This window comes from Selaginella moellendorffii, unplaced genomic scaffold (assembly GCF_000143415.4).
Source record: "Selaginella moellendorffii unplaced genomic scaffold, v1.0 SELMOscaffold_3, whole genome shotgun sequence".
In the NCBI taxonomy this organism is placed as follows: Eukaryota; Viridiplantae; Streptophyta; class Lycopodiopsida; order Selaginellales; family Selaginellaceae; genus Selaginella; species Selaginella moellendorffii.
Genome location: NW_003314264.1, coordinates 2,870,906 through 2,897,376, shown reverse-complemented (window position 1 = coordinate 2,897,376; position 26,471 = coordinate 2,870,906). Strand labels below are relative to the sequence as shown.

Below are 26,471 nucleotides of genomic sequence, written 5' to 3'. Positions count from 1 at the left end.
CCTAAAATTTCTTCTCAAGCGAGAGCGCGAAGACGCATATTCTAGAGAACAAAAAAAATCAAACCTTTCTATACAAACCAGGAATTGTGGTGGATGATATGGTCTACACATGTTACATTCGTACAATTCAAGAGTAAGAATCAATCTCCAAATTCCAGCATTGGTTCTTCGTCTGTCGTCACAGAAAATTAGAGGAAAAAAAAACACACTCACAAAAAAATCTTACCGAAGCCCCCACTCTTTGGAGAGTGAAGATAAGCTTCGTCCGAGACAAATGGTGAAGTGTAGTTTCCTAGAGCTCCAAAATCTGCGACGTAAAAGCTCCCCAAAGTTATGTTTCAAGAGAACAAGATAATCTTACCCGCTCCTAAATCAGCCGTAAGATCCGATAGACTGAAGTTCCTGGGAAACCGGCTGTTCGGTCCCAAGTCGGCTGTCAAGTCCGACAAGCTAAAGTTCCGTGGCAACTGAGAGAGCGACGAGAGAGAGTCTCGGGTGCTCATTCCATCTCCATCGCTTTGCAAGCTTTCCATGGGCTGTGGCTCTTGGTGCACAAAGCTGGAGTCGAGCCCCATGCCTGGCAGCTCCGCCGATGTCCCAAAAGAGAAGAGAACGTCTGCCGTAGAGTTGAGCTCGCCGGGAGCAGTAGCCAGCTCCATAGCCGATGAATCCCTTCCATTCAAGCTCGAGTTTAGCAACCGCAGTATCAGGATGGAGCTGGCATTGCTCACCTGTGTGTCGAATGTTCTAAGTTTTGCGAGGCCGGGTGTCTTAAGTGTGATGGCTGCGTTGGTATCATCTGAGAAACTGGAGAGGAAAGAACAAACTTTAGACTGAGTTCGCAGATATATGAGGAAAGCCACCTTGTGATGGATAAACTTGAGGAAGCAGACCCAGTTTCCTCCTCAGCTCGGCCTGTTGGTCCAACAAATGATTAAAAGTCGCAATGTGCAGCTTCAATTTCAACCTAGTGTAGTATGCTTTGAAGAAGTCGGGGTTTTGTTCTTCTAGTTTCATCCAGACTGTAAAGAGGGAAAGAACACAGAAAAAGAAAAAAAAAACAAAAAAGAGGAGTTTTTTTCTCTCACGTTGTGCACGGCTTTGAGCTTACCAAGGCTCGTGAAACCAGGTTCCACTTTTGCTTGGGCGTGGAGAGTGTGTACAACCTCCTTTCGATTCATGTAAAGTAGCAAGCACCGCTCTATAAGATTCTGGACCTGTGAAGAAAGAAAAGGAAACCCACACTCTCGATCGATACGTGATCTAGCTTTGAGAAACTTACCAGTTGGATGTCCTCGGAGGAGATTTTCCTCCCCTCGGAAGAGCCATTTCTCTGAGCCGATTGCTCCGTAGCAGCACCGGGCGACTGCCAAGGAAAATTTAATCCATCAGACAAAGAAAACGCGGCCACAGCGATCACGCACCCTAGCCCCGGTGGGAGGAGACGATGCCACATCCGGCGATCCCTGCTTCTTTGGCTGCGGCATAATCTCCCGCCCAGGAAAACTAGCAAACCCTAAACCCTTAGAACCCTAGAAACCCAAAAAATAGGGAGCACTTTTTATCCTTTAACAAAACGAAAGAAGCATCAAATGGGGAATATGCTTCCGGCTATGGCGGCGATGGAACTCTCCGGTACACAGCGACGAACGTGTCGCCTCGATTCCTCGCGACCTTCTGGCCCTCCTCCGAGGTCGCCACTAGAAATTCCACCACCGGATCGCTGCTTTGCTCCTCCAGATTGATCCTCTCAAACAGGGGATGCGCATCGAGGTTGGATTTCATCCACTCCCCGAGCTCCTGGACGTCCGTGACGGTGTAGAGGATCCCCCCCTCGGCCATCACGTACGCGTACTCGGCCAGCAATCCCTGGCTGATGATCCTCCTGCGGTGATTCTTCTCCTTGAAGTGTGGATCCGGGAAGAGGAAGAACATCTTCTCCAGCTGCCCCTTGTCGAAGTAATTGGGCAGGAACTTCATCGCGTTGGTCCGGATGACCGAGATATTCCCGTAGCGACCGGGATTGTTCTTGCGCAGCGCCACGATCCTCTCCTTGACGTACTCGGTCACTTTGTCCCGGAGCTCCATCCCGATCATCAGCGTCTCCGGGTAGAGATCCGAGAGGCGGACGAGCAGGCCCCCAAATCCACACCCCACGTCCGCAAATCGGACCTTGGGAACTTGCTGCTGCTGCTGCCCTGATGCAGATCCATCGCCCGCCGCGGCTAGAACAGGAAAGTGCTCCGTCCAGTCGCAGTGCGCGGGGCTCACTGGAACTGGGAAATGCGAGTCGCTGAGAGGATTGCTGTGGGCGCGAGCGCGGTAGAATCGCTTCCTGGGGTGCGCGCACGCCGCGCCCTTCTTCTTCCCCATCCTTCTGCGATAAACCCTAAACCAAGGAAACCCTAATTTCTGGGCGATATGGAGGTCGTAGAATTCGTCGATCCGGCGAGGCGCCGGGGCAGCCGCGACGATCACAGGAGGAATCGCAAGCTTTTCATGGTATCTGTGTCGAAATGTGCTGCCCGCGAGTTCTAAATGGTTGCGTGCAGTCGTCCAAAGCGACGGATGTGCTCAAGGAGGCCCCTTTTTCCAAGAGGCCTCCCACGCAAGATGGAAACGAGGAGCTCTTCCTTCGAGATTTCGATCTGAGCAGTATCTTTCGGGGAGTGGAGAGGATTGTTGGTAGGAGCTTCCATCGTTTCCTCGATTCTTTTCTTACGGGTTTTGCTACACATCAGGGAATTCACATCTCAACTGGAAAGAGAAGAAGAAACTGGAACAGGAAAGAGCAGAGACACTAGGAGCCAAGGTATGTTTTTTTCTTTTTTTTTTTTCTTCTCTCCCACTGAGAACTTTGGAACTCTTCTAGCCTGTCAAAAAGTTCAAAGTCCCGATCGAAGAAGCAAAGAAAATCCAGAGGAAAAGACAACGAGAAGAGGCTAGAAAACCCGATCTAGAAATTCCGAGGAAGAAGAAAGCTCTCAAACGTAAGAACAAAAGAGAGAAGAAAAGATAAGCTCTTTCAAAGTTTTGCAACTCACTACTTGTAGACTACATCCACTTACGAGGAATCAAACTCAGTCTCGTCGGCGTACCTCGCAAGAGTGTTGGCAAGAACTTCTCTCAACTCCTCCACGTCTTCTCTTGCCAGATCCCAGCCTTGTAGCACAGGAGACTGTCTCTTCAATCCCAGCTGCTCGATATCGCTCAGCCGCCGTCTCAAGTATGGTTCTATCCCCTTATCGGTCCGCAAGCTCGTAGCGACTGGAACGCTAAAAACGTCCAAGGCACCCCTTCCCGTAGCTGACGATGGAGAAGTTTCGAGTATAATATCACCATATCGGCCGACTGAAGAGCGAAAGATGGAAGGGAAAGGAAGAGGCACCGGCAAGGGACATGGCGAACAAGCGACGTGACTTGAAAACTTCTGCTTTTCGTAGTTAATGGACTTCATGACATCGGTAACAGTAGCAAGTCCTTTGGATCCTGCTTTCAGCGTATCAGAAAGATCTATTAGATTATAAGCTTGTCATACCTGCGAGGCGAGCACCTTGTATGACATAGCTTTCTGCAGCGTAGTCCTGTGAAGAAGCTAGTGCAACCTCCGGAGTGAGAGCTGACAAATCCAAGCCTCTTGTAATGCCATCTACAGACGGAGAGAAAAAAAACCAAAGGTTCTCGCAGATCTTTCTTAAAAACCGATGACATACCTGAAGGCAAGGCAGCGGATAGATTAGCAACGTTCCTGGTGGCGTACGTGAGGCCCTTCACTAGAACTCCCATATCACAGCCTCCAGCCTGTGTAGAGGAAGCCAGCATCCTGAACGGAAGAGTCGCATTATGTAAAGCTCCCGCATAAACAGCGCTTGTCTGGAAAACCTTTGCATCGTCAATCGTCAAGTGTCTCGCAAACGCACCTGAAGAACACAAAAAATGTTAAGCGCAAGAAATAAGCATCCCTTGATACTTACTTCGAGATAGCTGAGGAAGACCAAGAGGAACGACGATGTCTCCAATCGATGATAAAGACGCAAACGAAAAAGCATCATGGAGCGAGCGTACGACAGGACGCGGTTCCTCCTCGGGAGGCCGAACCGTGAAGAGCATGAAAGGTATGCCCCCGTACTCGTCTTCAAAGTTTGTCAGTATGTCGCTTGCAACTCCCGAAAAGCCTCCAGAATCATCTACAAGAGCTTGAACACCCTGAAAAGACCCTGGTGATTATCCATGAAACGTTTGCAGCTAAAGAGCACCTGCAAATGATCGCATTCTTCGACGACAAACCGGAAGCGCTCTTGGAACTCTTCAAGGCGAAAGGATTGCGTAAACAACCCCTTCCCATGGCAAAAGCTGTCGAAAGGCGTCACTGTGTTCCAAACACCCTCGATCTCGTAGACACTGCGAGGATGTAACTGTACTTTAGAGTAGTCCGTCCACGATTGAACTCTTTCATCGAGCCCCTGCACAATCGTCTCGTCTGTTGCGTTCGACTGCTGGCCAGCTTCTTCTGCCTCCAACCGTTTCAAAAATTCACTCTTTTCCGGCGGTTCCTCTTTGTGCAACGACACAGGCCCAGTCCTGTATTACAACAATGTCATCCCTGTCCGCGAAAAAACAAAGCTCATACCAAGTATGAAGTTGCGTTCCATGCAATACCCCTTGCCCTTCATCATAAAGCGACCCAGACGAGCGCACAGCTCCTAGGCTTCCTGCATAGACACTGTATAGAGAAATAACACAACATTGTCTAGCACGAGAGAGATTACCTCGTAGATCGATCGCTACCAGTCGCGGGGTATAGGTCGCGACACCCTGGTAGATAAACGAAAGTATCAAGTTGAAAAACAACAGGACGAAAATCCTAGAAAAGATTTACCTGACGAGTTTCGCCAGTCCGGTAGAGCACGTCCATGTCCAGGCCCGATCGCTGGAACACGGGATCTGCTTCATGGTCGGCCGCGAGGCCAAGCAATTCATCCTAAGAAACAAACAAGACTTGAGAAGGAAACAAAGAACAAATCGAAAGAAGAATGCTAAAGAATGGATGCAAATGTGAGGCATGTCGTCAATGCAATGTGACTTCACATTCCACCAACAAGACTCGCCCGCCGCTTCGATCTAAGCCCATCACACGAAATCGTGCGCCGCGTTGAAACCTCTCTCGCGGAATACCACGCTGCCTCTGTTTGCTACCGAGGTCATCGCTCGGCCTAGGGCTAGCTCTCGAGAACCCAGATCGATGCAAGCCGATCACGAACCTGGAAGTTCCAGAAATGCGCGCCAACGAAATTCGCGTAAGCGCCAATCTGTAGAGTCGCAATCTCCCGCATCGCTGCGCATAAACCCTAAACCCTAATCTTAGAATGAAAATTTGGACAAAAGAATCATCCTTTATTCAGCATTGAGAGGAGATGGATCATAGACGAAACGCGGTGTTTCCATCGAGCGTGTACTTCCTGAGGCCCGGGAGATGGACGTCTTTTATGTACTTGTCCCAATCGATGCTCCACACCGCGAACCCAAACTCGTCGCGCTCCTCGGCCGATAGCTCCTTGTACAGCCTCTCCAGATTGGAGATGTCGAATCTGCGAGCTGCGATTCAGCTAGACGAGCAAAGAGAAGACGAAGATCACCTTCCTTTGTAGAATGTGTACGCCGCGTACGTATCGATCAGCTGGTTCACTCTCTGCGAGGCATACGAGAGGTATTTCAGCCGTCTTTGAGTGTCCTCCCGTTGGAACCATGGAAACAACCTGGAGATCTGCGGCAGCAAACGAAGAAACCAGCGTCAAAATCCATGGAAAAACGAAGAGTCTAGAGCTCGGCTTACTAGAACGGGAAGATTGAACTGCAAGTAGTTGTAGAGGAACAAGGTGTATTTGTTGGTGATGAAGGTCATCTTTGGGATCATGACGGGGTTCCCCTTCTGATCAACGAAAGGCTGCGATCGAAAGTGCTCGTACGTGTACTTTGCGAGCTTGTCAAACGTTAGCGGGTTCACGACGGATGATCCCACCTGGTAGACGTTGAGGCAGCCTTTCTTGCCTGCGTGCTTGGCCATGCTCGCCAGGATCGTGTTGACGACCATGTCCGCGGGAACCTTGCCAAATTCCACGCAAGTTTTTCCAGCAAAGCAAAGTAGGAACTTGGACGAACTTACCACGTCGAGAACTCCGTTTGGATCAACGTAGAAGCTCGACGTCTGACCTTTGCCGTAAGTTAGCAGTATGGGATCCATCATGCTTGAAGAGGGAAGAGTGTGACGGATTCTACATGGAAAAAGCGAAAGGCTTACCGGATGCCTTCCATCCATCCCGAGAAGGGCTGGTTGAAAGTTCCCTCGACCACCGTCGGCCTTACTATCACCACTGGCACGTCTTGGCGGTTCTCACAGACGAGCATTTCTCCCATGGCTTTTGTGAAGACGTAAGTGTCTTGCCATCCATGTAAAGCTGCCCTGTGGGCAGCACAGAAAACTTAAGTCAGCCTTGCAAAACTAGAAAGCTTTCGCGAAAGAAACGTAAGAAAAGAGTCGGGAGTTTTATGATTGGACCGACCTCTTGAGCCCGAGCTCTTTCATGAAGGCGGTTTGCTGGGCAACCTCGTCTTTGTCGTGGGCCGGAGCCAACGACGACAGCTTGCACACGGACTCGATCTCCTGGGCCACGCTCAGCAATGGGGCGCTCTCGTTGCCCAAGCTCTCCCGCGCAATGCTCTCGTCCATTCGAAACGGTTTCTCCAGAGCTCGCCCAACGCGCTTCCCATTGACATAGGCTGCGAAAACAAAGATCATCCTTGTTTTCTTCTTCTTTTGTTTATCTTACCTGTGGATACGTGAAGAAAAAGCTTGAGGCGATGGCACCTCTTGGCGAACTCGAGGAGATGGAAGGGACCTTTTGTGTTGATATCCAAAGCAGTGTCGTACCTTGGAGAGAAGAGATAACCCCTCTTGAGAAGAGAAAAATAGGAAAATATCGCTCTACCTTTCTATGAAATTGGTGGTCGCGGCCGAGTTTACTATGACGTCGATTTCGCTGGCCAGAGCTTGCGCAACATCCTTGTCGATCCCGACGTCCTCCTTGGCCACATTCCCGGCGACCGCAGTAAGCTTGGCCTGGATGAAATCTTCGTACTCGTCCCCGTGCTTGTCCTGGAGCACTTGGAATAGCCTCGAGCATTGGACCTGCATTTACGATGTCAAAACCAATGGAGCGTCCATCACAAATAAAGTTTTTGTACTATACTTCTTTTCGGAGTCTCTCGCTGGCACTCTGACTCGACTTTGCGTTGATGAGGAGGAAGAGATGGCCGACGTCGGGTTGTGTTCTTAGAATCTTCTCCACGAGAACTATGACAAAAAAAAAAAGAAAAATTGAGAAAAATCTAAAGAAGTGGCTCAGGAAGTTTGAACCTTTGGCGAGGAAGCCAGTAGCACCGGTGATGAGGATGTTTTTGTCCTTGAGGAAATGCTTGATCCCCAGCCCTTCCCTGTCCATATTCTCGCTCCCAATCAGCGACGATGATCCCTCCGGCACCCAGGACGGGAATGCGCTCATCATGTTAGCAGTGATCGTCGTGGTCGACGACGGCGATTCTTGGCTAGCTTGGCCGCCATCTCCATTGATGACAAGCTTTGCGTTCCGGTTGCTGGATGAACTCCTCGGCTTTTCCTGGTGGGAGGCTGCTGTAGCTGCTGCTGGATGTTCGCTCGCTTCCATTCTCAGGCGAGGCCTCCTGGGTTGTTTATGTTGTCTCCGCGTTTGCAGCAACGAGGATCGCGATCGCGGGGCTGAGTTTGCAGTGACCAACTTGGCAGAATTTCTCTTCCCGCCTGAAACCGGCTTGGAAGAATGGCGGAGGATCGAGCACGAGAAAGACGAAGAAGAAGATGGAGAAAATTGTGGGACCAGCTGCGTGATGCAACCCATGCTCAGCCTCGAGAGTCGAGAATTTGGAGAAGTCAGCAGCTCAAAAAGCTCCAACTCTCTCAACTGATTCCAACCCAAAATCCCGCGTTATAAAAATGGCAAAAGTTCGGGCGTCTTATTGATGGGATGGAATGGAATCGGCCACATTCTTTCCATGGGCGGAAGGACTCGGAGCGCCCCAAGAGCGTGTATGGGTGTTATGCGAAATTATGCACAAAATGCATACTTCTTTGTGTTAGAGGAGCTCGCAACTCGGATTTTTTTTCTAGAAGTTGAACCCAGAGGCTTTTGTTTGGAATTGCCTAAGCGAAAATATTTCATTTTCTCTCTCTACCAGAATCCAGACACTGGATCCCGGTCTCAAGGCAGTCAAACTCAGCACCGTAGTCGAACAGCGACCAATTACAGGCTCCTTTAGTATTATATGGATAAGATAATAAGACAATTAAGATAGATATTTAAATATTATTACTTTGTCAAATCCCGAGTTTGTTTTATTTTAATGTTTTATTTGGAAATGATGTAAATTCTCTAATGATTGGTCTACTTTGGCATTTTATGTATTTTTATGTAATTATTAAAGTGCTATTTCAAAGTTTTTCAAGTGTTATTTTTTATGAATATTAAAACTGCCCCTATTATTTTCGGAAGTTTTGTATGGATTTTAACCTAACTTGTCAATTGATTTATATTTTATGACAATGAATATGTGATTGTATATATAAATTATTTTTTTAAAATAAAAATATTTATATTTAATAAGAAAATTCTAACCATAAAATTTGATAAGCTATGCAATACATAATGAACAACATTTCTATCATTTCTACATGAAATCAAATATTACAAAACCTTTAAACAACAAAACTATTACAATTAGCACTCTTACTTAAGTAAGCAAACAATGCTAAGTGTTTATGGTATAATTTGTAAATTCACATTGTTAATTATTAATATAAATCAAATGTACAATTTATTTAGTCACCAAAGTACTAGAATCAAGACATAAAAGTTCATTATCCCAATCCAAATTTTTCAATTCGAAGAAACATAAAAGTATAGTGGAGGTTTTAGCTAATCTCGTTTCTTATCTCCTCCCTCTCGAGAGATTTGGATATGGTGATTGATATTAATTATCAGAATGATGATATTAACATGTGTCATTTTGATTATTATGACATAGAAACACACTAACCAGAATTAGAACTTAAAGGTCGACTGGGCTTGGGACTAGTCATTGCCGGAGTTCCAAGGGCGTGGTATGGCCGCTGTGGCGTGAGGACGTTCTGGACAGTCCGAGAACTGCTACCCCATGCTTAGCATCTAAAAGAATTCACAAGAAAAGCTGCCACAAACCTTGGGCAATCCCCTCATTCTCAATTGTGTCACATGATGCAAGTGTTAATATCTGTGGTGCCATGCCTTGGCTTGGCCCTGGAATTGCAATGCGTCTTGATGGTTGCCATGGCGCAACCAGCCATGGCCGCCACAGCCTGTGGCGCTTTGGCGGAGAACAGGTCACGAGATCTAAGCATGTTGTTTTCTCATTGCAAGTCATGGTCTAGCTTACTGAAAAACAGTCTTGAGCGATACTGACACAGGAAAAGAAGCAGGATGAATCCATTCTTTCCAGCTCCATCGAGAAAGTCGCCAGCTAGTTGAAAGGAGGTAGACTTTCACACTAATTCGACTTTATATTTTTTTGCCAGTCCAGCCAGGCCTACGTGCATGTCAACCATAAAGGAGCTGCAAAAACTGCTACTTTGGAATGTTTGTGGTCCTTTCTCTCTCACGAATCTAGATCTAATAAGGACTGTCTTGCGGGCTATGGCTGTGCGGGAAAGATTTAAGCACGAGACAAAGTGATTGGTTTTTCCTTTTTTTTCCTTCTCCCATTCAATTTTTTTCCCAGGCCTTTTCCTCAAGTCCATTGACTTGAGGTGTGGTTCTCTAGAAAAAAAGAAAAGAGAAGTATAGACAAGCCGGTAAGTTTATGAGCTCTAGCCACCTCAGAGCTCGCTTGTACAGGCACAATCCAAGAAGAGGTGGAAGAAGTGGAAATCAAGAGTGTTCATTAGATGGGACTGGGTATGATATTTGCGACTTCTCTTCTCGCAAGTGTCAGTAAAATCTCAAGCCAGCTCTTGAACGTATGTTTGCTGCTTGTCTAAAAGAAAAGTAACGTCTATTTACATGCGCTCTCCAATGCTAGATACCAGGATCGCAATTGCCTTGATCGCTTTTGTCGACCAACAAAATGCTGCTGCGCTCGCAAGACTGAGAGTCCTATCAGGGAAGATCAATTGGATGTGTCAAATCTCCTGATTAGAATATGGAAGGGTAGGGACGGCAATTACTTTACTTTCCACGTATTCTTGCGCAAGCTGAAGAATTGGACGCTAGCTCGTGAAGATGAAAATTATAGCAACAGATATAAATCTGAATAGTTGAGGGTCCACTATAACTCGGAAAGTATCCCGGTGTTGCAGCTCAGAAAGTTTCTCTGCTTTCCATGAGTTCCATTGCATTACAAGTTTCATGGGAAGCTTTGGATGATCCAAAATCTAAGTTGTTCTACTTCAGACAGCTACGCATCAGCAAGGACCAGTAGCAATGACGATTGTGAAATGTGAAGTCGTGTACCAGGCGAGTTTGAGAGGGTTTGCTTCTATAAAGCAAATTACAGTGTAGGAATGACCATGGTGTTAAGACAAACGCAAGCGCTGTTTGCATCTAGCAATAACGAAGCGAAGTCCACGAGGTGTAAACGGCACAAGCTTTCAAACTGGTATTCGCTTAAAAATCTTTAAACCCAATCCAGTGATCTTCTTGGCTTCCCAACTCGGGCTTACTTGTGTCCTGGGCCATTCTCGAGCCTGTCATTCTATAAACAAGTCTGTTTCCCTTTTACTTGCTTACAACAAAGTGGTCGATCACCCGGACGTTGCAATTGGCATCCCTGTAAGGTGGAAGAGGTATCCACTGACTCGGATACTTCCTGCTGTAAGAGGGAGACACTGATTGCTCCTCGTCCCAGAGTGGATCCAACATCCACTCCTTTGGAACCTGCATGAAAGGTGATGTCACCAGAAAGTATGAAGCTTGTTTACCTTGTCAACTGCAAGGGTGTAGACTTCCAAATCGCCGGTCTTTGTCACATGGCACCGCAGAAAAGATTTGTAGTTTGCAATGCGCAATGACGAGAACGCCTCGTCAAAGTGTAAGTTCAGCCAGTTGATGCAAGTATATAAGTAGCTTCCAAAGATAAACGATACCACCGGCGTAGAGAAAACCCAGAAGTAGAGGAAGACCGAGGAGTAATAGATGAGTTTGAAGCCTCGGGACATAGAATCCAATCCTGTCCTGCAAATATTACTTCTTGTCACAGCCATCACCTGCACAATCCAGTTCAGAAACCGCCACTGCAAACGGAATGTTTTTCCTTACCTCTGGAACATCAAAAGCTGACATCAAATACTTTAAGCACGCGGGATACAAGCCCAAAGTCCAACGCTCCATACGAGCACGTAAACCCGTAGGGTCAGGAAAATGCTCGTTTTCAACTGATCGATACCACTCGTACAAGGTATGGTAGCCTACGAATCCAACAAAAGAAACCGGTGTTCAGATTACAATGGAAACATAAAAAGAAGAGAAAAGAAATCGACGTACCTGCATTGCCCAGCAGACCATGTCGAACGCAAGTCTCGATCCCAAGCTCCAACAGAAGCAGGAGGCCGATCGCAACGATTAAATGTACACAGCAGTGTAGGAATCCTATAAGAAATTTCTTCTTGCGAGAAACTTTTCCAGGGACAAAGAGCACCGCTAGAATAAGCATCCCAAATAGTCCCCCCAGCGAAACATATGAATCCTCTAGTAGAAAGTATATTACCTGTCCAACTGTATTGAAGAACTGCCGAGTATGTCCAAAGAATGTGTTTTTCTGAAAAAATTTATCCAGATCGCACTGCAGGAAATAAAAGAGAAATAGAATTGATGAATCGAATCCGGCAGAATTTAGGACTGCAGAGTACCTGAGGAAACATGGAAAAAACGAGGACGAAATACAAAACTCCTCCAATGATATCAAATCTCCAGTTTTTCTTTCGAAACTTCAGAATGTTTCCCAATGCAATCTGAAAAGAGCACGAGTCAGAAAGGAGAAACAAATTAAGAAAAGCACCAAAACGGGATACCTTTCTGGAGTCTACAGGCAAAGGGTACGAGGCTTTGTTTTGGTACGTTGTGCCTTCAAACTGAGAAAACTTTGTGAAGACGTGAGTTGGGTGAAGAAAAGCTCCGCCACAGCCATTCACTATCAAATGCTGCACACTGGCTGGATTCTCGGCTGCTGGGCCTGCCGTGTGACGCATATAAAAATGTAGATCACCCGATAAGCGTAGACGACAGCGGCCTTTCAGATGATCCTTGATTAGATGAGAAACATTGTTTCCTGTTGACCCTTCCCAGTACCAATCTAGTAACCAGGTCGGTTCATGAGTAATAATAATCACCGAGTCCTTTGATCCCACCTGTGCCATTAGAAACACCTTAACACACCTAGGTAATTGATTCAAGGATAAGTACCTGCTCTTTAGCAATCTCGGAAAAATATTTAAACTGGAATAAGTCTATGTCTCCATGTAAAGCTTGGTCCAGACCGAACACCCACCATCCGTGTGGCAGCTGCAAGGCAAAGTAGCTCTTCTCTTGAGGCAGTAACCAGCCTCCAAGCCAGCTTTTGTGACATATGTATCGCATAAATGTTTCGAGTCCATCAAACCAATCTGAAACGAAAATACATGTATAAGAAGAACTGCAAGTGAACTGAATAGTAAGCACCAACCGTGATTTCCTGGAATTGCAAAACACTGAGGACCAACATAAGCTTGAAGCTTCTCCACATTATCAGGAAGCTCTGGTTTCGTAGCAGCGATATGCTCCGGCCTGTAAAACTTTGGGGGCTGCATTGCATATTCAAATGGTCGAAAAAGACGTTGCTCATAAGACGTTGGAGAAGGATTTGGATAGCTGCAAAACATAGAAGGCAAAACAATCTGTTTGATGCATGAGAACAATATTGAAGCTTACGCAAGATCGCCTCCAAGAAGAAGTAAACTACTACGCTGGAGAACAGTTTCTCGGCCGCCAACATTAACTTTGAGAAATGGTTGAGCGAGAAGACGGGCTACAGTATATGTAGAGTTACCCCCGTCTCCAGTATCAGCCATAAAATCGAACCACATTTCTTCTTTTTTATGAAAATGTGTATATAGGAACCCGTCCTTTTCAGTTTGTTGTGCTTTACTAATGGCAGCCTGGAGCCAAAGCATATTAGATACAAAAGAACAAACTAAGAAAAGAACGTTACCTGCATAGTGCGTAAATCGAATCGACCAAGAAACAGCGTCACAGATATCACAAGATCAAACGCTGTTTTAAACAGGTCGGCTGACGTTCTGCAAAAGTTAGAACCAGCGTCAGGAAATCAGCGTCCTCAAGGTTCTTTCACTGTACCCTGAGTACCATGGAACCATATCGAGAAACTCTGGAGCCGTAACAATTTTTCGTCGTCGTGCACCGGACGGCTGAGGATGTGTCAAGGCCCACCTGCACAAAAGGGTTTTGTTACTCAGTTTACATGGTGAAAGTCTCCACTCACCCCGTGGAGCGTTCAACGATATAGTTCGCAATGTAGAGTCCGATAAATGTCGCCCATAAGGAAAATATGGGAGAAATGTTTTCCGATGTTTTAACGCAAGCATCATGACAAACCATCTAGAAATCACGAGGCTGTTAATCATATCCCACCGACATATTGCAATTAGCACTTCATACCTCGCCATAAACAACCCACTTTGAGAAAACGGGATAGTCGGCCGCCGACCCAACCGGACCAAGCCAGTTGTGACACACTTGTTCTTTTACTTCGTGCATTGGAGGCCAGTTGTTTATCCATTTTGTTAGATTCGAGTGTAATAAGTTCTCGAACAGCACCGTGGACGACAGTTGCCTTCCCAAAGGTTTACCTTTAGGCCCACGATTTCCACAGTGACTGTAGAAAACGCAGCATGCAATACTCAGCACCTACAAAAAGAAGAGACGACGGAAAAAACAAGTGAGAAGGAATTTTAAAATGGAAACTAAAGGAGAAACAAACCGTGCTGTTCTGCAAAATTGTGAGGATCTCCGGGCGATTTCCAGCAAGACGAGCAACAAGGCCCAGATACCACAATCCCAGATAGCTGATATGAAAGAGGACGAGGATGAGCACCGATGCCATAAATAACGTAAGGAAGAGGGATAAGTTCATCCGAATGTCAACTCCCATGGATTGGAAGCTTGGAAGATGATATACTGCCGCAACAAGCAACCAAAGAACATACCTGAGATAAAGCAAAAAGAAAGAAAAATCATAATTTTCAATCTAACAAGAAAGAGTACCATCGATTGAAATTCGAGTAGCTCGGCTCGATCGTCCTGACGAGAAAAGGCGATGAGAAGAAGTAGAAGAATCCCAGCAGGAACGCATAGATGGACCACCACTTGATATTGTTGTCAAACCGATGAATCAGCGTGTGGAAATTGTCCGTGGAAATGAAGAAGAGGCAGCCGGCCAGCACCGCGAGCATCGCATGGCGCGAGTGCTCGTGAGGATACGAGTACTGGTGGGTGAGAATCTCCTTCACCCGGTCCATTTCGATCAGCAGCTTCAAATCAGAGCGCATTTCAGCAGCGCAATCAGCCCAGCCCGTAGCTTCACCGCATTCTAGAATTTCTACCTCGATCGCGGAGCGGCCGATCCAAACCCTGGCGCGCAGCAGCGAGCTCGCCCCGCCCTAAGCCGCAATCTCGACTGCTCGGCTCCCTTTTTTCCCTTCTGCCCCCTGTTAGGGTTCCAGACTTTAGGATTTTGCGAGGGATATGGAAGCATATTCGCCCCCCTCCAATGACGAAAGCGCAGCGCAACCTCGCCCAAGGACTTCCACAAATCTCTAAGAGCTCCATCGTCAATCCACGCAACAAGTCCAAATAGGCAACCCAAAGGAGTTGGTGATCGAATCTAGCGCCCGGCAAATGCCCCCAATGGATATCACAGCTTCTCGCAAATCCCGGATGATAAATGCTAGCTCGCGATTGGTCGATTCGAAGTATATCCTTTATAGTTTGCTTTCTAGGATACCATAAAAGTTTTTCTTTCTAACAAAATGCAAGAACGATCTTAAGTCCAGCCGAGCAATCACCTCTCTGGTTTTCTTTATTCGCATTTGATCGCTCTGTAGATGTGGCGGACGAAGAGGAGCGAGGCCCTGTATCCCACGGAGCCGAGCATCAAAAAGAAACCATAGCACACGCACGCCATGTAGCCGAAGAAGAAGGAAGTTTGCATCAGGCCGGTCATGTCCGATCTCGCAAAGTAGTAGTAGTAACAGTAGCCGTAGACGAACAGGCCAGTGGATCCACCACAAAAGACCGACCTGCGAGCGAGCGATTGATTTGAGTTCTTCCATCAGAAAGAGAGAACGAGAAAAAGCTTACCTCCACCACCATTCGTGATCTTCGATTGCGAGCTGGAAATACGTGAGAGCGATGGTGATGAACGCAGTCACGATGATCAGAATGATGAAGACGATGAATAGAATGCTGTAAATTGTATAGATCTTGTGCCCCCAGACACTGGCGAAGATATAGTACAACTCGATATAGATGGCGCTGAAAGGAAGGAAACCGGCCATGCACATCTGCGGCAAAGCGTGCGTTGTGAGCAACTAACTGGAACCAAGTAGAGAAGTTTCAATCACCTGAGGGATGGTTTTCCGATACCACGGAAGCGCAGGAATCTCTCTCGGGAACTTTTTGGTCCTGCAAGGTGCGTAAAATTCATTCTTGTTGTTCTTGCCAGCAATTCCTCCAAGAACCTTTACAAGGAAACAAAAAGATGAATAAACGCAAGGCGGGACGCCCGAGTATACTTACTGTCAAGGGGAACGTGACGAGCGCCCAGATAATGAAGATGATCACGATAGTTCCAAACGGAAGTGCAGCCGTAGACCGGTATGATATAGCAACGGTGTTGTTGAAGCAAAATACCAAAAACAAAGGACCGCAAAAAAGTGATGCCGTGAGCAGGAGATTTCGAACCTGAAAGGTTTAGTCCAGAGTTGAGTGAGATACCAAACACCTGGAAGTCAAGTGGAAACTATTCTTACCCAGGCTTCACCTCCCATTTGACGGTACAAGTGTGCAGAGACGTACCCAGAAATACCAGCCGTCAGAGCATAAATTACGAGGCATGCTGTGTTGAGCGCTCCTCTGTTGTACGGATAGAACACTCCCACCAGCGCCAAGCCAAAGATACATAACGCAAGAACTAGAAGCTGCGTTCCACTTCCAATAACAGCCGCAAACATACTGCCAAGCCACACACATGAGACAAGAGAATTATCTCTTGAAAAGTTCTTACTTTGGATGGTTTGGAAACCGGAAAACGTCTCCATGGATATATTTCCACCCGGTTTCCTCTGGATCCTCCTCATCCTCTTTAGTATACCTGAAAAGCTAGAGGCGTTAGTAAAGCTCAAAGTGAAGAGGTAAGATCCAAACTTGATAAAGTCGTTCTTCAGGACGCGCATGAGAATCGTTGCCAGAAACCCCGTCAATAGAAGCACTGTCACACAGGAGTTGATAATCGAGAACCAGTGGATCTCCAAATGCTGCGGCAGAAAGGAATACTTTTGATACTTTTCCATCCTTCGGTCGAAGGTGATCGGTGTCTTCTTCCATTTCACGGAGTAAGTGAACTTCACATCGGTGGGCTCATCATCGCTGATATCCACGGCGTGATCCGGATCGGTTGACACAGTGACCTCGATCACCCGATTGTCATTAAATGCGATCTCGAAATGGACATGCGTGAAAAGCATGTAGCGCTCCTCCTTTTTCTCGTCGGTCTGGAGCTTTCCAACAAAGCCCCATAAGGGGAGATCATCGAAAAACATCTGCCAAATCCAGAGAAAAAAAGTGAGCGAATGGTACTAGACGTCAACAGAAGGGGGAAAAAGCTAACCTGGAAGTAGTAGTCTTGCTCAATAGCACTCCGGAACTTGCGTTTCGTCTCCGGCTCGAGCTTGAAAGAGCAAAGCTCTTCCGTCTCTTTGTCAGTCTTGAAAGTGATGTTATACCGAGTGGTCACCATTCGGTCGCCCTCAAGAACCTCACCCAAATCTTCACTCTTGTGCTTGAGATTTGATGGCTCGCAGAAAGGAAGATCGAAATACTGGTACGTCTCACTGCGAGTAACAGAAAAAAATCCTTGAGAGAAAAATCCCCAAAATCCATCCAATCCTACCTGGGATTGTGGAATGGCCCGACTTTGTTCGCGTAGAGAGGGACCTTGTCATTCTCGCCATAAGTGTGATCTCGGGCGCTGAGAATCGATCGATGCAGGGAGCCACTCGCAGCAGTGGCGAGCGCGAGCAGGATCCAAGCGGCGAGGCAGCGCCGCATTCCTCCCAGCTGGACCATCTCCCCCTTGCTCTCCCTCTCTGCCGAATCTAAAACCCTAGACGCGCAGCTCAGATCTTACCCTACAACGAGCGGCCGGCCAGCGGAATTGGCATCCGATCGCGAATGTGGATCCCAGATCGCGGCGCGCGCCGAGGAGGACGCGCTCGCTCTCTCGCAGTCGCCTCGGCAAGCGTGTAGAAACACAATCCAGCGCGAGAGCAAGGGGTAAAATATAATATATTTACACGATGGCATTTATTAAAGTAAAATAACAACGATTAGAGTTAAGCATAATGCTACGAGCAACTTTTACTTCCATTTGCCGTACTTGCCGCCCTTGTGCTTGCCAAACATCCCGTGCTTGCCGCCGAACTTCTTACCATGGTGACCACCATAGTGACCACCGCCATGGCCAACCATGTATCCACCGCCGTAGTGCCCATGCTTACCGTGCTTACCATGCTTACCATGCTTACCGTGGCCGTGTCCATACCCATAGGGGGCGGGGGCGTGTCCATAGCCCGGGGCGTGACCATAACCAGGGGCGTGACCATAACCGGGAGTGTGACCAGTCTGACCATAGCCATACCCGCCGTGAGCTCCATGAGCTCCACCGCCGAGCATACTCGCGGCGGCACCAGCGATAGCTCCAGCTATTCCATGGCCTGTGATCATACAATGTTAATTTCATGAAAGTTTGGGTAAACCAGCAAACTTCTTACCTCCCATGCGAGAGTCCGAGGACGATGGATACCCGGCTGGAGGATATCCAGCGGCGCCACCGTGAGGAGGAGCCGGAGGATACCCGGCCGGGGGATAGCCGCCACCACCGTGAGGAGCCGGGGGGTAACCCCCTGGAGCCGGGGGATAGCCACCGGGAGCGGGAGGATAGCCACCAGGATAGCCGTAAGGATCTTGCGGAGGATAGCCGGATGGAGGATAGCCGTGCTTGCCTTTGTCTTGCTTGTCACCCAGGCCTCGGCTCGTTATTTCTTCCGTGAGTGGAGCGTAAGTTGGCGATGGAAACGCTGGAACTGGAGGTGGCGGAGGATAGTCGCTGGCGTGGTACGGTGGAGGATGGAGTGAGATCGATCCGCCTTCCGGGGGATAGATTGGATCTCTGCTGTAAGGAGTGTCTGGAGCTTTCTTTCCGGATGCTGGAGGATAGCTTGGAGGGTATGGCGGGGACTCGACTGTGTAGGCGGGAGGAGCGTAGGATGGTGGTGGCGGATATGGAGCTTCTCCAGGCTGTTCTTGAGATTTGGAGAGTTTCAAGTCGGAGAAGGCTGTCTCGATTCCTGCTGGATATGGAGCGCTGGGGTGGAAAGCCTTGGTGGTCTCGCTATCCTGTGGAGATCACGAAAGTTGGCATGAAAACTCGATCAAGGACGAAAGAAAAATTGCTTACCTTGGAAGGAATCCAGTTGAAGTTAACTTTGATCTGACCAGACTCGCCACCTCCTGGCTTTGTCAATGCGAGCAATTCCCTGTCGGATGAAACGGCCTTGGAGATCGGTATCCTGCGTTTCAGTTTTTAAATCAAGTGTCGGAAACCACAAGAAAGGAAAAACTTTTTCTTACCTGACAAGACCGATGAGCTCATCCAGCTCGGGCTTGACACCGAAAACCTCCACAAGAATGGTCTCCGCTTCGCTCTCATCATCGAGTTTAAACTTGAAAACCTTGTTCCAGCTAGGGAGACCTCCCTGATCTGGATAGAAACCTCAAAGCTAAAAACTTTCTGGAGCTAGAAAACGAGCATACCTTTGGCGGTGTGAGTAGTAGACTGATGCGTTCCACATCGCACAGTCGCATAAGTATCTAGCGACTCTGGGGCAAAAACAAGAGAAAAAATCTCAAAACCTTTCCACTCCCGAGATCGATGCGATCTTACCTTCGGATCGTAGCAGCGTGGCCGAGACCAGCGTCACTTCCAGGCTGCCGCTCAATCTCCCGGCTCCCATAGCTCTCACAAGAAACCTATCGAAAGCTCCCTCGCGGGGTCAATATAGTGCTCGGGACCGCCGTACGGTATGCGTACGAAACGCGTCGTGACGCGCCACGCGGAGAAGCGTGCTTGCTTCTAAGTGGCTTCTGAAGAGCCCTAAGCTCCTCACGGATGTGCGTGTCGATCTCGAACGGATTCTTGGCCCATGAATTTACAGATCGATGAAAGAATCCCAGACCCACCCAAGATTTTCAGAGATGGTCGAGCATGGTTTCCCCGGACCTCATCGTTGATCTCCAAGGTTGCTGCAAGAACTTCGGCTTCAGGAGCGTAAGAAGCACCATCGCCCGGATTCATTTCCACCACCTCTTTCGCAACGGCTCGGTCAGGATCCTTGTAAGGCTTGCAACCTTTGCTGGTGGTGTTTAGCTTTTGGAGAGTGACCGCAGCATACTAAATTTTTCACTAAGTTTACACTTACTACTTGAGGGGTGACTTTGTCAATTAGGATGTCCCTGCGTTCCATGGCTGTGAGGTACTTTGCCGCATCTTTAGATGTTAGCGTGTGAAAGTTGAGTAGAGGCGCACCCGTAGATGACGGCAAAGCGAGCAAGAGTCACTGCTGGAGTTGATGGTGACTTGAGCTGATCCGTCGCAACCTGGAGATGGTGTGCTTAGGTAGGACAATTCGCCACGCCTCCTTTTAACGGGACAGTGTGAACTCATTTTCCATACAAGAACGCGTATTTTGTTTGTCTTCCCCGTGAATGTTGGAAACTTCTTTCTCTGTGACGCTCTCTGTAATGCGTTCCAAATTTTCCATTCATCCAATTTGCCTGTTCCAACTTCAGGTGTTTGTCCAATTCTTCCTTCACTATATATAGTTGGTTTCGGTTTCTTGAGCAGAATAGACTCCACCGTTCTTGCAATGGCGCATTTGATGTTGCTGGTTATGGTGCTTAGTGCATTGCAGTGGCCCCGATCCTGCAAACCTGAGCACGTTTGTTCAAAAGCATCTGGAGATAAGTCATTGCTGCTCTGTTTCAAGGATACACTGGATGAGCAAACACGAGCGGCACTATCGAGCTGGAATGATTCAGGGCATCCAAGTTCCTGGAGAGGAATTGTCTGGAACAAGCGGAGCGATCTTGTGCTCAAGCTGAACCTGACGGGTGCCGGTCTGAGCGGAAAGTTGTGGCCTGTTTGGTGTAGACTCCCTTCGCTTCAGTTTGCAGATTTCTCCAACAACAATCTCAGTGGACACCTCACCTTTGATGGCTGTCAGTACAATGCCTCCTCCCGTCTTCAGGTGCTCAATCTGCTCAATAATTCTTTGTCTGGAAGCATACCCCAAAGCATTTCGACCATCCGGGCGCTCAAGTACCTTAATCTGGGGCAAAACAATCTGACAGGCTCCATTCCTCAAGGTCTAGGAATTTTCTGCACAGTGGCTATGTTGATCATAAGTTCATTTTGCAGGCCTTTGGAATCTTGTCCAACTCCGGGAACTTTATCTGGCAGACAACGCTTTGAGTGGCTCTATACCGCCTGAGCTTGGCTATCTCACAAATCTTCAGCATTTGAGTCTCGCATCTAATCAGCTCAGTGGCTCTATACCGCCTGAGCTTGGCTATCTCACAAATCTTCAGCATTTGATTCTTGCATCTAATCAGCTCAGCGGTTCTATCCCACCCGAGATTTCCAACTGCACCCTCTTGCGCGAGATGGCTCTTATGAGGAACTTCCTCAGTGGTGAAATATCCAGCAGCATAGGCAACCTGTCCAACCTCAGGATTCTTGCCCTCACTGGAAACAATCTCACAGGTAATCTGCCTCCAAGCTTCAGTGGACTCACGTCACTGAAGATGTTGGATGTTGGCTACAACTCGCTTAGCGGTCCATTTCCAGACGCAGTGAAGGACATGGCCTCACTCAGGTATCTCTCAGTGTCAACAAATTGGATGAAAGGTCCCATACCTCCCTGGCTTGGAAACTTCACGAATCTCAGGCACCTTATTCTGTACCGAAACAGATTCACTGGAAGCATTCCTCCACAGCTGGGAAGTCTCAATTATCTGAAGTTTCCCACGAAACCTCAATTTGATCCCGACCTTAGCGGTGTGCAACTTCAAAACAATCTATCTCCTTCAGGTGGTGATGCAGCGAAGATACTTTCCTACTCTTATGAATTCTTCCCCACGGTGATGGACCTGTGCGAGAACAAGCTAAGTGGATCCATACCACCCGAGCTTGGACAGCTGCAAAACCTTCAACACCTTTGGCTGTGTGACAACATGCTGTCCGGCCCCATTCCGTCCACTTTAGCGAATGCAACTCGCCTCATACTCCTCCAGCTCTACGATAATCAGCTCAGCGGTCAGATTCCTCCCCAGCTCACCAGTTTGACATCCCTGTCATACTTCAATGTCTCCAACAACAACCTTTCTGGACCGATCCCGACGTCAGCACAATTCAGCACATTCAATGACATTTCAGCCTTTGCTGGAAACCCAGGATTGTGTGGCCGTCTTCTGAACAAGCCATGCACGGTTGGACCTGAAGATTCATCGTCACCGTCCAAGGAACATGAGAATGGCGATTTTGTAGATGGTAAAGCATTTGCGGTCGGTGTAGCTGTTGGATTATGTGGCGGCTTCTGGGCTGTTATGTCTCTTGTGTCAGAGTCGTTCGTGATTTGGCTAACCAAGCGGATCAGGTATTATTTGCAAACTGTCGGGTTGCTAAAGCAAAAAGAGGCTATATGACGTATGATTATCAATATTATGCTCTTTGTGGGGCATTGTGGCATTGTAAAACTTTGTAAATAATATATGAATGAATGAATATATATTTATTATGTGAATGTCATTCTTAGAATGTTATAGTTAGTGAATGTGGATCTAGAGATAAAATAAAATATTAAAGATGCCTAAACTTCATTTACTTGCAAATTAAATCACAGACGAAGTTCCAACAGCATATTGCGTTTTTGAAAGAATGAGAATTACCCACAAGATTTTCATAGATAGATATACATGTTTATAGTCACCTTTAGCCTGGAAAGAAGAGGAGATAGGAGGTGATATAGATCATAGATCTACAAGTAACTCTCAAGCGTTGTAAGCGTTTTTAATTTTGGTCTCGAGAGTGGCAGTGTAGCCGTCGAGCGTGGAGACGATGGCTTCCAGGTGCCGGACCTCGTCGTCGATCTCCTGGATGACCTTGAGGTTGCTGCACAGCGACTCGTTCTGCTGCTTGAGCCGCTCCACAAACACGAGCAGCCCCGACGCGAAATCGGCGTAGTCGTCGTACTCGGTGCCCACCTTGAGATTGAGTTTCTCGATCAGCTCCGCGTGGGTGCCGGCGCCCTGCCAGGACAAACCTAAGAAATCTCTCGCAAAATCTCGCGATTCCTAGCCGCCGGCATTCCACGCACCTGGAGCTCCCCGCGCGCGACGCTGGCGAGGTTGAGCGCCAAGGCCCCCATCGCCTTCGCCAGAGAAGAAGAATCAACAAGGGAAGGAGGAGGAGGAGGAGGAGGAGGAGAATCCTCCATCGTCTCGAAGAACCCTAAAATCCTCCATCGTGCCCACTTGTAACAGTCAAATTTTTTAAACGCAAAAAAGCTCACTGTATTCCATGAATGAATGGCGGGTAAAAACCTTTCCTAAAATGTGCTCCACTGGTTCGTGCCATCGAACGAGGTGCCCGGATCGTCAAAAATGCCGTGGTGGCCGAACGAGTCGAATCTCGCGAACGAACTCCGGCTGCCCTGTTGATCCGGGGACTTAAAGAGCGGCGTCTCGGGGGCGGATTCGTCGCCCCCTCTCACGCTCCGTTGATCGTCCAGCGTCGGAGGTGATAGAGTGCTGAAGAGCGGCGTCTCTGGGACTGATGCATCGCCGGCTATGCTCGTCGCAGCAGAGGTGGAAGTTTTGATGGATCTCAGACCCATGAAACCTCCCGACGAGGATACTTGTCCGTCCACAGCAGCATTCTTCCCGAAGTCCTGGAGAAAACAAAGATCGAATGCTTGTTGTAAGTTTTCGCGAAGGAGATTTACCTGGCTCAAGTTCCAAGCGGGCTCGTCGCCAAACACGCTCGACCAGTCCGGCACCGAGTTCTTTCTGCTGGAGGAAGACATGTTAAGTTCTCCTTACCACGATCCAAAATGTTTACCTTTCAGGAGGACGTTGCTCGTGTTCTACTGGTTTCTCCTCTGGTTTTTCCGGAGCATTTTCTTCCGGTTTCTCTTCGAGTGTGTTAGCGTCTGGACTCTTCTCTTCCACGTGGTTCTCCTTGAGAGTTTCAGTAGAACCATTTTCTGAAGGACTATCTTCCGCTTTCTTGTCGGCAGCTTTCTTTTCTTCGGCCACCTTCTTCTCTTCGGCAGGCTTCTTCGTTTCTTCGACTTGTTGAAAATAAGAAAAGCCTATAAAACCAAATTATTCAACGCTTTATGTCTTCACGCAGAACACGAACCTTCATCGTCGAATTTGTCCCAATCATCCCAATCCACAGCGTTTTCTTGAATACCTGGCTGCCATCCTGGAAAAGCCAGAGTCTTAAAAATCCAAATAACTAGCATAAAATTTTACCAAATGGCAGCTCCATAGCAGAGGAAGGTCTTGCACGCAAGCCAAGCTTCTTTGCTCGTTGATTCAGCAACGTCTTTAGCTCGTTCAAATCGCCAGATATTTCTTCTGCACGCTCCTGAAGCCCCTCCTTCTTTGCGCTTTGGTCGATCTTTGCTATGGTGGTGTAAAGTTCCATTTTTCTTCTCTGGTGAAAAGGGATTAGTATAAAAAGAATGTACGACTTGAAAGCTAAACCTGTATATCATGAAATGCAGCCTCTTCAGCTAAAAGCCGCGAGTTGGATTCACCAGCTTGCTGGAACTTTTGATCATATTTTTTGCGCAACGCCTCAACCTGCACTTTATCTATCAGTGAGCAAAAACAAGTGCGGCCACACCTACAAACCTCACGCTTGTCGGAAGCTACTCTCTCAGTGATCTCCAGCAGGTGATTATCAGTTCTAGTTTTGAACAGTATCTAGAAGATGAAAAAACACGCGTAAGTCTTACTACGAGTAGAGCTTTAAAGTCTCAACTATTTCTTGCAATTTCGCTCGATAAAAATCGATCATTTCGGTAGCGTGTTTTATGTCTTTGTCGAGATCGAACACCTATATACAAGGAAAGAAATGTAAAGAAACAAGTTGATACAAGAAACAATACCTTTCTGTCCAAAATTTCCGCCTCCTGATATTTTGACTTCAAATTCCCCTGATCGTCCCTATTGAGCTGCGTTACAAGCTCCGGTTCCAGTGGAGGAGCTCTAGACTTATATTGAATAGTTTGCGCAGCTGGAGCAGAATCTGCAGTTGCTTGCAAAGGCATCAGACCTGCACCTTGGCTTCCTGGTAGCGTCACTGGACCTGCAACGATGTAACTTAGAAAGATAGATTAGAATAAAAATCAATGAACTACGCACCTGTCTCCTGAGGAATGACTGGAACACCAGGTCCCAAAGATCGTTGTGGAGGAAGAACAGGAGGTCTAACAGGAGTAGGGACAAACTGCTGTGGAGAAGGAGATGGATTTTCGGGTAAGAAGCCTGCAGGCAAGACTGAAGGCGGAGGTCGACCTTCTCGATAGCGCTCCATAAAATATAATGCAATACAGAATTCTCTTAAAGACAGCATACTATCTCCATCTTGGTCGGACAAATCCCATATCTTCTTCAGCACGTCTGTAAAAACAAGCACTTTACTTCCATTGAAATAAGAACACAAACTTACCTCTCGGAAGACCCCAGCTCAAGAACACGTCCCGCGCTTGATCCCCACGAACTTTCCCATCTCTATCAGAGTCCACACTGGCAAATGCTTGGCTGTAGCGTTCGATATCTCCTTGTGTCATCTTCGGCCAGGTATGATGGATATTTTGAACCGGTGGCGCATAAGGCCTTGCAGGAGAACTCGGAACTTCAACTGGTTGGCCGAAAGTCTGCACCGGAGGAGGCGTTGGAGGAGGCGTCGGGGCTAGCGCTGTAACTGGAACAATGGCCGTACCGAGACCAACGGTCGGGCTAGGACCAAGTGTTGCGACTGGAACGATTGCCTGGCTAGAATCCGCAAAAAATGAATCACCTCCAAAGTCATCGGGAAGCACAGGCCGCGGGGATGGAGACGCTTTGAATGATTCACCTCCAAAGCCATCGGCAGCAAAGGACGTTGGAGCCGAAGAAACCGCTGGAGCAGTAGACACACTAGTTGGAGTCGTGCTCGAGCTCGGGGTTGCTCCAAGAATCGAGGACGTGGAAACTTGGCTGACCAGAGCCTTTGGAGCTTCCGGGAATGCCTGGAACGATGGAGCACCGAAAGCATCTGGAGTGGCGGCGCTGGTGGTAGCAACTGGAGCTGGAGGTGGTGGCTGGAACGGGCGAGCCGGAGGCTCTGGAGTGAGGCCCGGCTGCTGCCCAGTATAACTTACTCGTTGGTTTTGCAAAGGTGGCCTATACGCTGGCGGTGGCGAAGGCGAGGACACTGGCACTTGAGCTGGAATTATTCTTGGAGGTGGGATTTGCGTAGACGCTGGCCCTAGCAATGCGGCTCTGGAGATCTCCGGAGTTAATTCTCTCCCAGACTGCGCGACAGTGACGAGCTTCAACGCGTGGAAAAACTCTGGCTTTGTGAGGAACCCTCGCTGCGCTTGATCCGCGAGCTGCCAGATCTGTCAAGAATGCGCAAAGAAATCGATTCAGCCGCCCGGGAAAACCATCGTCCAGCTCGTCCGGAGAATGCAGGCATTTCCAAAGACCTAAATCCGGGACAAAGCGAGCGCGAATTCTTACCTTGGCCAAGACGATCTGCGGCAATCCGGCGCCCCGGAAGAAGGCAATAGCTTCCATCCCGCTGATCCTGCCGTCGCCGTCCACATCCGCCTGGCGGAAGAAACTCTCGAAAGGATCCATCGCCGCTCCGGGCGAACCCTTTCTCCTTCCTCCCCTCGAGCAAAATAAAAATGGAATATCCAGCCAAAACAAAATTAGATTCTCAGTGTCAAAGGTGAGATTCGA

The 26,471-nt window shown here is 47.9% G+C and overlaps 11 protein-coding genes across 13 annotated transcripts; 2 read left to right on the top strand and 9 right to left on the bottom strand.

Moving 5' to 3' along the window:
• Window positions 1-47: 47 nt before the first annotated feature.
• On the bottom strand, window positions 48-1,530 carry LOC112344162. Its single transcript, XM_024668442.1, has 8 exons — window positions 1,425-1,530; window positions 1,283-1,366; window positions 1,112-1,217; window positions 864-1,022; window positions 732-807; window positions 362-672; window positions 227-307; window positions 48-172 (listed from the first exon to the last, which is right to left on the bottom strand). The coding sequence occupies exons 1-8, from the start codon at window positions 1,485-1,487 to the stop codon at window positions 141-143; spliced, it is 912 nt and encodes a 303-aa protein (XP_024524210.1). The 5' UTR covers window positions 1,488-1,530; the 3' UTR covers window positions 48-140.
• A 7-nt stretch (window positions 1,531-1,537) lies between these two features.
• LOC9643571 (tRNA (guanine-N(7)-)-methyltransferase) lies at window positions 1,538-2,412 on the bottom strand. The gene has a single exon (XM_002963315.2). It carries the CDS (start codon window positions 2,371-2,373, stop codon window positions 1,612-1,614), a length of 762 nt encoding a protein of 253 aa, XP_002963361.1. The 5' UTR covers window positions 2,374-2,412; the 3' UTR covers window positions 1,538-1,611.
• Window positions 2,399-3,097, top strand: LOC112344163. Its single transcript, XM_024668443.1, has 4 exons — window positions 2,399-2,502; window positions 2,553-2,685; window positions 2,742-2,812; window positions 2,873-3,097. Exons 1-4 carry the CDS (start codon window positions 2,422-2,424, stop codon window positions 3,017-3,019), a joined length of 432 nt encoding a protein of 143 aa, XP_024524211.1. The 5' UTR covers window positions 2,399-2,421; the 3' UTR covers window positions 3,020-3,097.
• LOC9643570 (protein misato homolog 1) lies at window positions 3,007-5,366 on the bottom strand. The gene is made up of 9 exons (XM_024668438.1): window positions 5,262-5,366; window positions 4,880-4,981; window positions 4,770-4,815; window positions 4,631-4,712; window positions 4,257-4,581; window positions 3,975-4,206; window positions 3,714-3,920; window positions 3,539-3,649; window positions 3,007-3,489 (listed from the first exon to the last, which is right to left on the bottom strand). The coding sequence occupies exons 1-9, from the start codon at window positions 5,331-5,333 to the stop codon at window positions 3,065-3,067; spliced, it is 1,602 nt and encodes a 533-aa protein (XP_024524206.1). The 5' UTR covers window positions 5,334-5,366; the 3' UTR covers window positions 3,007-3,064.
• Window positions 5,367-5,379: 13 nt separating this feature from the next.
• LOC9643569 (fatty acyl-CoA reductase 2) lies at window positions 5,380-7,520 on the bottom strand. Its single transcript, XM_024668441.1, has 10 exons — window positions 7,415-7,520; window positions 7,248-7,351; window positions 6,987-7,186; window positions 6,828-6,928; window positions 6,561-6,777; window positions 6,299-6,460; window positions 6,164-6,245; window positions 5,834-6,103; window positions 5,637-5,764; window positions 5,380-5,588 (listed from the first exon to the last, which is right to left on the bottom strand). Exons 1-10 carry the CDS (start codon window positions 7,497-7,499, stop codon window positions 5,420-5,422), a joined length of 1,518 nt encoding a protein of 505 aa, XP_024524209.1. The 5' UTR covers window positions 7,500-7,520; the 3' UTR covers window positions 5,380-5,419.
• Window positions 7,521-10,429: 2,909 nt separating this feature from the next.
• On the bottom strand, window positions 10,430-14,997 carry LOC9643568. Of its 2 annotated transcripts, XM_024668437.1 has the most exons (16): window positions 14,717-14,997; window positions 14,379-14,644; window positions 14,095-14,320; window positions 13,773-14,021; window positions 13,597-13,712; window positions 13,452-13,544; window positions 13,306-13,393; window positions 13,026-13,252; window positions 12,781-12,965; window positions 12,522-12,721; window positions 12,131-12,466; window positions 11,969-12,070; window positions 11,604-11,901; window positions 11,379-11,527; window positions 11,042-11,326; window positions 10,430-10,997 (listed from the first exon to the last, which is right to left on the bottom strand). In XM_024668437.1, exons 2-16 carry the CDS (start codon window positions 14,630-14,632, stop codon window positions 10,839-10,841), a joined length of 2,967 nt encoding a protein of 988 aa, XP_024524205.1. In that variant the 5' UTR covers window positions 14,633-14,644; window positions 14,717-14,997; the 3' UTR covers window positions 10,430-10,838. The 2 variants fall into 2 exon arrangements, with proteins under 2 accessions (XP_024524205.1, XP_024524204.1); XM_024668436.1 differs by having other exon boundaries at window positions 14,379-14,997.
• An 82-nt stretch (window positions 14,998-15,079) lies between these two features.
• Window positions 15,080-17,636, bottom strand: LOC9643567 (transmembrane 9 superfamily member 2). The gene is made up of 9 exons (XM_002963311.2): window positions 17,284-17,636; window positions 17,002-17,224; window positions 16,539-16,933; window positions 16,399-16,485; window positions 16,145-16,346; window positions 15,912-16,076; window positions 15,737-15,853; window positions 15,474-15,676; window positions 15,080-15,412 (listed from the first exon to the last, which is right to left on the bottom strand). Exons 1-9 carry the CDS (start codon window positions 17,457-17,459, stop codon window positions 15,193-15,195), a joined length of 1,788 nt encoding a protein of 595 aa, XP_002963357.2. The 5' UTR covers window positions 17,460-17,636; the 3' UTR covers window positions 15,080-15,192.
• Window positions 17,637-17,674: 38 nt separating this feature from the next.
• LOC9655295 (formin-like protein 20) lies at window positions 17,675-19,443 on the bottom strand. The gene is made up of 6 exons (XM_024668440.1): window positions 19,336-19,443; window positions 19,206-19,271; window positions 19,023-19,152; window positions 18,850-18,961; window positions 18,164-18,788; window positions 17,675-18,106 (listed from the first exon to the last, which is right to left on the bottom strand). The coding sequence occupies exons 1-6, from the start codon at window positions 19,403-19,405 to the stop codon at window positions 17,751-17,753; spliced, it is 1,359 nt and encodes a 452-aa protein (XP_024524208.1). The 5' UTR covers window positions 19,406-19,443; the 3' UTR covers window positions 17,675-17,750.
• A 165-nt stretch (window positions 19,444-19,608) lies between these two features.
• LOC9643566 (LRR receptor-like serine/threonine-protein kinase FLS2) lies at window positions 19,609-22,235 on the top strand. The gene is made up of 2 exons (XM_002963719.2): window positions 19,609-20,816; window positions 20,869-22,235. Exons 1-2 carry the CDS (start codon window positions 20,318-20,320, stop codon window positions 22,152-22,154), a joined length of 1,785 nt encoding a protein of 594 aa, XP_002963765.1. The 5' UTR covers window positions 19,609-20,317; the 3' UTR covers window positions 22,155-22,235.
• Window positions 22,236-22,357: 122 nt separating this feature from the next.
• Window positions 22,358-22,960, bottom strand: LOC9643565 (biogenesis of lysosome-related organelles complex 1 subunit 2). The gene is made up of 2 exons (XM_002963309.2): window positions 22,826-22,960; window positions 22,358-22,757 (listed from the first exon to the last, which is right to left on the bottom strand). The coding sequence occupies exons 1-2, from the start codon at window positions 22,943-22,945 to the stop codon at window positions 22,500-22,502; spliced, it is 378 nt and encodes a 125-aa protein (XP_002963355.2). The 5' UTR covers window positions 22,946-22,960; the 3' UTR covers window positions 22,358-22,499.
• A 15-nt stretch (window positions 22,961-22,975) lies between these two features.
• On the bottom strand, window positions 22,976-26,398 carry LOC9643564 (actin cytoskeleton-regulatory complex protein pan1). 2 transcript variants are annotated; one of them, XM_002963308.2, is made up of 12 exons: window positions 26,247-26,398; window positions 25,192-26,125; window positions 24,885-25,142; window positions 24,629-24,828; window positions 24,502-24,576; window positions 24,372-24,443; window positions 24,222-24,320; window positions 23,988-24,171; window positions 23,872-23,937; window positions 23,569-23,821; window positions 23,453-23,519; window positions 22,976-23,398 (listed from the first exon to the last, which is right to left on the bottom strand). In XM_002963308.2, exons 1-12 carry the CDS (start codon window positions 26,364-26,366, stop codon window positions 23,057-23,059), a joined length of 2,670 nt encoding a protein of 889 aa, XP_002963354.2. In that variant the 5' UTR covers window positions 26,367-26,398; the 3' UTR covers window positions 22,976-23,056. The 2 variants fall into 2 exon arrangements, with proteins under 2 accessions (XP_002963354.2, XP_024524130.1); XM_024668362.1 differs by having other exon boundaries at window positions 23,453-23,516.
• Window positions 26,399-26,471: the final 73 nt, after the last annotated feature.